The following is a 10,355-nucleotide window of genomic DNA, read 5'->3' on the forward strand; positions in this document are numbered from 1 at the left end:
TCACCATGCATACAGCTCTTCCTAATCAGAAGCCAAGCTCTGGCAATGACATTAAGAGAAGGGAGAAAAAAAATCATCCTTTCTTCTCTTCTTTTTAGTTTTCATTTTCCTGGATTTAACTATGCCATGCAATATGCCTGACTTTGGAGCATTATATCATCCATTTATTATCACATAAGTATATGAATTGGGGGGAGGAGGGAATAATATGAGAGTATAGGCAAAACAGGATTTGCTGGCAGAAAAAAAAAGAGTGTCAAGAATTCCTAGTCCTTCATCTCAATATGGAGAGGATTCTGCAGTCATCATACACCCATCCTCCAAGCCAGACTCAAGACCTCTGAACTAGACAGAACTTGAAATGACTCCTTTGAATTTGGATGATATTAACTGCACATCCATGCTGTCTCACATCATTTTTCAAATTTTTCAGCCTGGATGTTTTTCATGGGGTAACAAGTATTTCCTGATGCCATTCATTACAACATGATGATGAATCCCATCTCTCTGGACTTGGCCAAGTTCAGAGCAAGGCAGTGAAATCTCATTCCACTCTGCTCTAGCTTAGTCATGCAGAACACTAACCACACCCATGAGAACCCAGCTTCCTTCCTGCTCATGGGAATTCCTGGTCTGGAGGCATCCCACTTCTGGATCACATTTCCCTTCTGCTCTATGTATGTATTGGCGGTACTTGGCATCGTTGCAGTGCTACTGGTGGTGCATTCAGAGCCTACACTGCACCAGCCAATGTACCTGTTTCTCTGCATGCTGTCCACCATTGACCTGGTGCTCTGCACCTCCACTGTGCCCAAGCTCCTTGCACTCTTTTGGGCAAATGCTGCTGAGATTGCATTTGAGGCTTGCGCTGCCCAGATGTTCTTTATCCATGGATTCTCAGCTGTAGAATCAGGCATCTTACTAGCAATGGCCTTTGACCGCTACTTGGCTATTTGCCGACCATTGCACTATGGATCATTATTGCCCCCAGAGGCTGTGGGAAAGTTAGGAGCTGCTGCTGTGCTTCGTGGTTTGGGACTTATGACCCCACTCACCTGCTTATTAGCAAGACTGACCTACTGTAGCCGCGTGGTGGCCCACTCCTACTGTGAGCATATGGCTGTGGTAAAGCTGGCTTGTGGGGGCACAAAGCCAAACAATATCTATGGCATCACCGCTGCCACACTGGTGGTGGGCACTGACTCCATCTGCATTGCTGTCTCCTACGCACTCATCCTGCGCGCTGTGTTAGGCCTCTCCTCCAAGGAGGCAAGGGCCAAGACCTTTGGTACTTGTGGTTCTCACCTTGATGTCATCCTGCTCTTTTACACACCAGGCCTCTTTTCATTCTACACACAACGCTTTGGTCAACATGTGCCCCGGCATGTCCACATCCTCCTGGCTGACCTCTACCTCGTCGTGCCACCCATGCTCAACCCCATCATCTATGGAATGAAGACCAAGCAGATTCGAGATGGGGCCCTTAGACTGCTGAAACGGAGTCCTGTTCAGTCATAAAGCCTTCAATCCAGCCGTGAGGCCCCACCCTTCCCTTCCCCCAACCTTGGAAAATGTTTTAAAAAGTAACATGACTAGAAGAGAGAAACCCAGATGTCTATTGGTCCAGTGGTGAAGACTTTTCTTTTTATGATGTTAAGATGTAACCTATATGGAAAGCTGTAGTCTTTCACCTTCTGCAGCAAGTGCTTCATGTTCTCTTCACTTTCTACAAGCAAGATTGTGCCATCTGTCTGCCATTGAGTCGTCTATGACTCATAGTGATCCTATGTGTGTTATATTTGTGCTGAAACCTGCTGTATCCTGAGCCAATCTCATCATCTCAGAATGACCTACTCACATTGCTTCAGTCACTGAGTCAATCCATCGCATCCTGGAGCTTCCTCCTCTGTGCTGTCCCTCTACCTTTCCAGTCATGATGTCCCTCTCCAAGGACTGGTCACTCTTGGCCATGTGCCCAAAGTATGGGGAACTAGAGCCTCAAAATCCTTGCTGCTAGTGAGCAGCTGTGTTTTACCCTCTCCAAATAGACCTGTTTGTTCTCCTGTCAGTCCAAAATATGTTCAAAACTCTTCTCCAGAACCACAACTGAGAGGCATCAATCCTCCTTCTATCATCCTTACTTATTGTCCAGCTCTCTGATACACAACAAGTAATTGAAAAGACCATGGCCTGGATCAGGAGCACCTTAGTCTCTAGATTGACATCATTGCTCCTTAGTACTCTAGAAAGGTCCCTGGCAGCAGACTTTCCCAATACAATTTGTCTTTCAATATCCTGACTGCTGGCACCAAGAGTTTTGATTGAGGAACCAAGCAAGCTTAAGTTATCAACAACCTTCTCTATTCATCAAAAAGCTGCCTCTTGGCCCTGTCGTAAGAATCTTTGTTTTCTTGGTGTTGAATCCATACTGTCCCTGACATTCTACAGCAAATATCTCGTGTCCTTCTCCATTTCAGTAAACAAAGTTATGTCATCTGCATAACAGAGGTTGTTGATGAATCTTCCTTCAATCCTGACGCCACATTCTTCCTCATTAAGTCCAGCTTCCTGAATGATCAGTTCTGCATATATATATTGAAAAGTATAGAGACAGGATGCACCCTGACACACACCATTCCTCATCTTGATCCATGCAATGTTTTTCTGCTCTGTTCTGACTGCTGCTTCCTGGTCCAAGTATAAGTTTCACATGAGCACAATTACGTGTTCTGAAACTCCCATTCTTCTGAAGGTTAGCCACAATTTGTTGTTATCCACACAGTCAAAATCCTTTGCATAGTCAATGAAACACTGATAGACATTCTTCTGGTACTCTCTGCTTTCAGCAGGGATCCATCTATCATTGGCTCTGATGCCCCTATTGTCATGGCCTCCTTGAAACTAAGCCTGCACATCTGGCTGCTCTCTGCTGATGTACTCTTCTAGTAATTTCTGAATAATCTTCAACAGGATTTTGCTTGTGTGTGATATTAGTGATACTGTTTGATCATTTCCACACTCTCTTGAGTCACCTTTATTAAAAAAATGGGAATAAATATAGATCTCTTCCAGTCTGTTGGCCAGGTAGTTGTCCTCCAGATTTCTTGACATACATTGATGAGCGTATCCAGTGCAGCATCTGTTTGCTGAAATATGTCAATTGGTATTCCATCAGTTCTAGAGGCCTTAGTTTTTGCCAATACCTTCAGAGCAGCTTGAACTTCCTCCTCCATCACCATAGGCTCTTGATCATATGGTGCTTCATGAAATTCTGTGTCAGCCAACTATTTTCCATCTTCTTTTGATGCTTCCTGGGTCATTCAACATTCTGCCTTCAGCATCATTAAGTGTTGCAACTTGAGGTTTAAACTTGTTCTTCAGCTCCTTCACCTTAAGAAATGCCAAGTGATAAAAGGTACATTCCAAAGAGAACCATGGAAGGGAGGTAACTGTGCAACAATGAATGAATTTAAAAAAAAAAAAAAAACATTAACTTGGGGGAGCAGGGAGAAAATGTGCAATAATGAATGAGTGTATGAAAATCTAACTTTTCTGCAAACTTCCATTAAAATAAAAATTAAAATTTTATAAAAAACGAAGACATTTTGAGCAAATTAAAAATTTTTATTTTCTGATTCCCGCTCTTTTCACATTTAATTATTACTTTGCTTTGTCTTCCTGTGCTACCTTTGATATCTTCTGTTCAGCGCCTTAAATTCTTGATCTCTTTGCATTGGATTCTTGGCATAGTAGTTCAATAGTCAGTCTCTTTTGACATCTATCTTGGTTTTTCTTTCTCCTCTGTCTTCACAGTGACTTTCTGCATTCTTCATAAATGATATTTTTTATATTCTCCCATAGCTCATGTCTTCTCTCAATTCTCAAGCTTCAAACCTGTTCCTGAGATGGTCTTTAAACTCCAGTGGGATAGACTCAAAGTCAAACTTTGGTTCTTGTGGATTGAATTTTATTTTTGTAACTTCAATTTGGACGTGCATATGAATAGTTGATGTCTGTTCCACAATTAACAATGGGCCTAGTTTTTACAACTGATATTGAGCATCTCCACTGATTCCCGCCCCCTGCAGATGTAATAAATCTGATTCCTGTGTAGACAATTATGTTTCTTATAAAAGGTGATTGCAATGAATAGGTTATTGGTCTACAGAATTCTATCATTCTGTTTCCAGTCTCACTTCTGTCACCAACTCCATACTTTCTGACTACTGATCCTTTTCCCCTCTTCCCAACTTTTGCATCCCAATCACCCACTATTACTGAAGTATCTTGGTGGCATGCTCAATCGTTTTCCAATCCAAAAGTTGGTAGAAGTCATCTATATTCTCCTTTTTGGCCCTGGTTGTTGCAGCTATTTGGATGACAGTGGTATTAACATGTGTTTCCTGTATGCAGATGGCTATTACCCTGTCACAGCATTATATTTCAAAATGGATCTAAAAATGGTCTTTTTAATTATAAAAGTGACTCCATGTTTTCTTGTCTTTTCATCTCCAGCATAGTAGATCATACAAGTATCTGATTCAAAATGTTCCATGCCAACTCATTTCATTTCACCAATGTCTAGTATGTCAATATTTATTTGCTCCATTTCTCCCTTGACAATATCCAACTTTCCTACATTCACACTTCTCACACTCCATATTCCAATCAGTAGTGTCTGTTTGCAACTGTTTCTCCTCCTTTGTGATTCCCAGTGAGAAGGTTCTGCCTCTGGTTCAATATTTGCTGGTCTACCCTAAATGTGCTCTATTGTACATGGGTTTTTCTGAAGCCCGTTATTTCAGAAGTGGATGGCCAATCTTTCTCCCTAATCTGTCTTAGTTTGGTTTCTTGACTCTAAAGAAATGTTTGAGAGACAAGAACTTTGCCCCAAAGAGAAGATGAAAGACTTTTCTCATTATTCAGGTAACACATCAGGTTTTGGTGCCAATCACCACCCCCTTAGGCACCGGTGTCCTGTTTCCACTCCTACCCCTGCTCTGCTAGCAACCAGCTCATTTCCCTTTTTTTTTTACTTCTCCAATAACTCGTATCCCCTGCCCCTAGCTGATCCTGGTTTGATGGCCCAGGTCTCCAACCACCTATATCCACCGACTACCTCTCCACTCTCCTGTGATGTTGGTGTTCCTACACAGTGCAGGTGAGACATCCTCCTTCTGATGGCTTCTCTCCTGAAGTCATTTGTCTTCCTTTGTCTCAGCAGTGGCCATCAGCATAATGCAAATTATTGATAAATCTTCCTCCAATCCTGATGCCACATTCTTTTTCAAAGAGTCTAGATTCATCCTGGAAAGGGTTAAACCAGGTGGCTCCTTGGAGGCAAGACTTCTGAGGCTCCATCTAACATACTTTGGACATGTTGTAAGGAGGGACCGGTCCTTGGAGAAGGACATCATGTTTGGGAGGGTAGAGGGACAGTGCAGGAGGGGAAGGCCCTCTATGAGGTGTATTGATTCAGTGCTGGGGTAATCGAGATGGGAGTGTCAGAGACAGTGCGATTGGCACAGGACAAAGCAGAGTTTAGGGTTGCTGTACACTGGGTCACTATGAGTCGCATGTGACTCGATGGCACGTAACAACAACAACTAGCTGCTCATCATATAGATTGGAAAAGAATGGAGAAAGGAAATAATCCTGTTGCACATCTTTTCTGATCTTAAGCTATTGCTTTTTTTATCTTAAGCTACTGCTTCTTGATCTATGTATAACTGTTGCATGAGAACAATTAAATGTTCTGGAATTTCCCTTTATATAAAATATAAAGAATAATAATGTAACTGTAGACATAGATGTAGGCTTGTAATTTATAAAAAGCATCTGTGAAAACAAAGATCACAATATAAAAGTGCAGTTGGTATTTGTGGAAGATGGTGTGTGAGAGTCTGTGAGAAAAGCAAAGGAACGCTTGTCAGGGTTAACACGAAGAATTCTCTAGTCTCTGATTTTGCATGAGAAAGAGAAAAAGAAACACATGCAGTTATTCCTACCTCTTATTTGGTTTTTCCATCCTACTATTTCTACTACTATGCTGGGTCTCTAGGTGGAGAGCGCAAAGATCATAATATACTGTAATTATCATTTCCTTCTGTATCTCAGAATAGAAACACGTTTCCCCGCATTAGCAATCTGTATATTTTCTTAACTGAACATAGACTTGGCACACTGTTAGTGCTCAATAATAATTTGTGATTGGGTGAGTAAACAACAAATGTATGTCCTTGTCAAAGATAAAAAAATACATATATGTGAAAAAAATGAAGTTATATGATGTACAATAAGATGCTTAGAATATGTTTTATTCAAAGTATTTAATGAAAAGCATTTGCTACAAGGATGACTAAAGGAAAAGAAGAAATAAAAAAAATACACAAGCAAGGTCAAGTGAAAAACTTTCCAACAGAGTTTTCTAATTTAGAAGCTATAGTACTACAAAGACATGTTTCCTAATTTCAGACTGTTTAGCCTTAAATTTAAATCACCTGTCAAAGTAACTAAGAAATTCCTACATTTAGATGTAATGTTGGCCCTATTTAAGTACTGTGTGAGTAGTTTCATGAAATTCCTAACTGTTTGGAATAGAAGCTCAGATCCTCAGCTTTCTCATTTAAAAAAAAAATATATAAAAAACTCATAGATATCACTGTGTCTTCACCAAAGATTGATAAAGTGGGTCAAGAATATAATATAATAATATTTTAAGAAGGATTTTGTCAAAACATAACAGAATCACTAGTGTGATTCTAGACGTTGTTACAGATCCTTAAGTCCTGATCAGAAAATTGAGAATTTCAAGACACCAACTATTTTCTTCATTACACTGGAAAATTACAAGTGGGAATGCTAGTAGCCTTTCCACTTCCTGTTATGTTGCACCAAAATGCCAGTATTCAAACTGTTCACATTTCTCCACCTCTCCTGTGATCCCATTTATTCCTTTCTCAGAAATAGTCCTATAACCCTTTCACGAATCTGCTTTGTCTTGACACCATAGATAATGGGATTGACCATGGGAGGGAAGAAAAGATAAAAAGTGGCAAAAAGAATGTGGACATATGGTTCAGACCGTCGAGCCACACGATGCATGACTGAGGAGATGACAACAGGTGTGTAGAAAGACAGAATGGCACCTATATGGGAGACACATGTCCCAAACGCCTTGTAGCGGGCCTCCTGAGAAGCAAGCTGTAGGACTGCCCGAAGGATAAAAATATATAATAAGATAACAAAGAGCAGATCCAGCACCACAATAACCACAGCCACAGCGATGCCATAGACATTGTTAAAGCGTGTGTTTCCGCAGGCCAGCCTTACCACAGCCATATGCTCACAGTAGCAATGGGCAATCACTCGGTCTCGACAATAGTGGAAGCGTCTCAACAGAAAAGGAAGTGGAGTCATTAATGTCACAGCTCGGATCACAGCAGCCATGCCAATTCTGATGATTAGAGATCCAGTCAACACTGTTTTGTAGTGCAGTGGCTTACAAATGGCCACATAGCGATCAAAGGCCATAGCCAATAGCATTGCCGATTCCATAATGGAGAAGGAATGGAGAAAGAACATCTGAGTCAGACAGGCATAGAAATTGATCTCCTTATCCTTGAACCAGAATATGGCAAGCATTTTGGGGAGTGTTGATGTGGAGAGGACCAGGTCAATGCCTGCCAGCATGGCCAAGAAGATATACATGGGTTCATGGAGGGCTGAATCAAAGAAAATAATGAGGAGCAGGGTGCAGTTGCCCAATACGGCCAGTGTATATGCTGAGCAGAAGGGGATGGAGATCCAGCCATGTAGGTGCTCAAGGCCTGGGATTCCCATCAACAAGAAAGCACTTGGATGACTTGAGGTCAGATTGTAGGATGACATAGTTATTAAAAATTCTCTTCTCCTTTGTCTACTACAACAGGACTCCTTCCAGACAATACCCAAGGCCAGTAAAAGCACAGGCATAGAAATTCAAAATCAAGTTCAAACTTCGATCTTCTCCGTGACTGTGTTAGCCATTTGTTATTTCTAGACCTTAAAAGAAATTGGAAAATAAGGCTAATGTACATGGACAAACATAAGTCATATTTGCTACACACGTGATCATTATAAAGTTTGAGTGATTAGGGTATTAAGTAAAGATGGAACTAGAGTTATCTTTACGAGGGAGCTCTGGTGGCCTAGTGGCAAGAAGCTGCACTGTAATACTGAAGGCAAGCAGTTCAAATCCACCAGATGCTCTGTTGAAGAAGGAGGAGAAACTTCTTCCTGTGTCAGCTGTATCCCATTTAATGGTACACACAAGGAAATAAATAAAATATTTTTTAAAAATTAGTCTTTGGGATAATTGGGATGGGAGTGTCAGAGACAGTGCGATTGGCACAGGACAGAGCGGAGTTTAGGGCTGTTGTACATAGGGTCGCTATGAGTCGCAGGAGACTCGACGGCACATAACAACAACAACAACATGAAAGAAAGAGTACAAAGAGAGCCTGCTGTTTTATTCATGTTGCCAAGGGTAGTTTTATAAAAGATGTCGATTTTGGTTTAGGTAAAACATAAAGGATAAATGCAAAAAATATCCATGATTTTCCACCGTTTCTAAACTCAAACTTTACTCCTAATTTTGAAAAAAAAATCTTAGTCCTGAAATATAAAGCTTTAAATATAAATAAGGATATCACCTTCCAAGTTCTATACACTTTCTTTTTCACAGATTTCTAAGTTTGTATTTGATACATAGAAGCCTCTCCAATGAAGACCTTACCACCAGCAAATATGAAAATGTGAGGATCCTCTTTGATGTATTCCTTCACCCAACATTAGTTTAGCTACATGATTACCCTTTAACCTACATTCTCCCAGTAATTTGCATGTATATAGATGTTCCCCCTAGAGCCTCTCTATAAAGCTGATCTCTGATAATTACTTTTCAGTAAGGCCGAACCAAAATCCAAACATAGTTCATGACTATAACCAACTGATTTTTTTAACCACAGAACGAAGGATGTCCAAGGGAAAAGGGGAGATTTTTCAAATTGTGCTAGAACAAATGGACATGTATATCCTTATAAATAATAACTGCATTTAGACGGAGAACTTTAGCTTCCAGATACTAGTTCCCAACTTTCGCATTCCAATCATGGATTAATATTAATGAATCTTGTTTACATGTTTAATCGATTTCTGACAACAATTGGTAGAAGTCTTCTATTTCCCCCTCTTTGGCTCTGGTTATTAATGCATAAATTTGAATGATAGTGATATTTACAAGTCTTCCTTCTATGTATGTGGATATTATCCTGTCACTCATAATATTGTATTTCAAGACGAATCTAGAATTGGCCTTTTTAACTATGAAAGCAACCTCGTTTTTTTTCCCCTAAGCATTTCATCTCCAACATAGAAGATCATATGATTGTCTGATTCAATGTCCCATGCCAGTCCATTTCATTCACTAACACCTAATATGTAAATATTTATGTATCCCATTTCTTCCTTAGCAATATTTAGTTTTGCTATATTTATGCTTCTCACATTTCTGTACAATCAATTATTTATTCATAGCAAATACCTTTAATAAGAAACATAAATGCAGACTATACATGCAGATTTCACCTAAAGGGAGGTACAGGAATCAGATTTATTACATCTGTGGAAGAAATCTTTAGAGAATTTCAATATTAGCGTTGAAAACTAGGCCTGGTGCTGTTTGTGGAACAGAACATCAACTGCTTATATGCAAGTTCAAATGAAAACTAAAGAATGTTAAATCATATCCACAGAAAACAAAATTTGATCTTGAGTTTATCCCTCCCTGAATTTAAAAACTATCTCAGGAATAGGTTTTAAGCCTTGAACACTAATGAATGAAGATCTGATGAGCTGTGGGAAGATATCAAGAATAACATTCATGAAGAATGCAAAAAGTTATTACAAAGAAAGAAGAAGAAAAGAACAAAATGGATATCAGAAGAAACCCTAAATATTGCACTAGAGCACCAAGAAGCCAAAGCAAGAAGAAGAAATCTAGAAGTTAGGGAGCTGATTAGAAGTTTTCAAAGGCCAGCTCTGGAAGACAAGGCAAAGTACTAAAATGAAATATGCAAGGAGCTGGAGTTGGAAAATCAAAAGGGTCAAACTTGCTCAGCATTTCTTAAGCTAAAAAACTAAAGAACAAATTCAAGCCATGACTTGCAATGCTTAAGGATGCTATGGGCAGAATATTTAATGATTCAGGAAGTATGAAAAGAAGATGGAAGGAGTATAAAGAGTCATTGTACCAAAAAGATTTGACTGACACAGAAGAATTTTAAGAAACAATATATATTCAGGAGGCAATGGTG

General features: G+C 39.8%; 2 protein-coding genes across 2 annotated transcripts; one reads left to right on the forward strand and one right to left on the reverse strand.

Moving 5' to 3' along the window:
• The first annotated feature begins 570 nt into the window (after positions 1-570).
• LOC102867126 (putative olfactory receptor 52P1-like) lies at positions 571-1,518 on the forward strand. The gene has a single exon (XM_006885529.1). The coding sequence runs from the start codon at positions 571-573 to the stop codon at positions 1,516-1,518; it is 948 nt and encodes a 315-aa protein (XP_006885591.1).
• Positions 1,519-6,948: 5,430 nt separating this feature from the next.
• Positions 6,949-7,890, reverse strand: LOC102867531 (olfactory receptor 52K1-like). The gene has a single exon (XM_006885530.1). The coding sequence runs from the start codon at positions 7,888-7,890 to the stop codon at positions 6,949-6,951; it is 942 nt and encodes a 313-aa protein (XP_006885592.1).
• Positions 7,891-10,355: the final 2,465 nt, after the last annotated feature.

This window comes from Elephantulus edwardii, unplaced genomic scaffold, assembly GCF_000299155.1.
Source record: "Elephantulus edwardii isolate Elephantulus edwardi_28Jun2011 unplaced genomic scaffold, EleEdw1.0 scaffold00044, whole genome shotgun sequence".
NCBI lineage: Eukaryota > Metazoa > Chordata > Mammalia > Macroscelidea > Macroscelididae > Elephantulus > Elephantulus edwardii.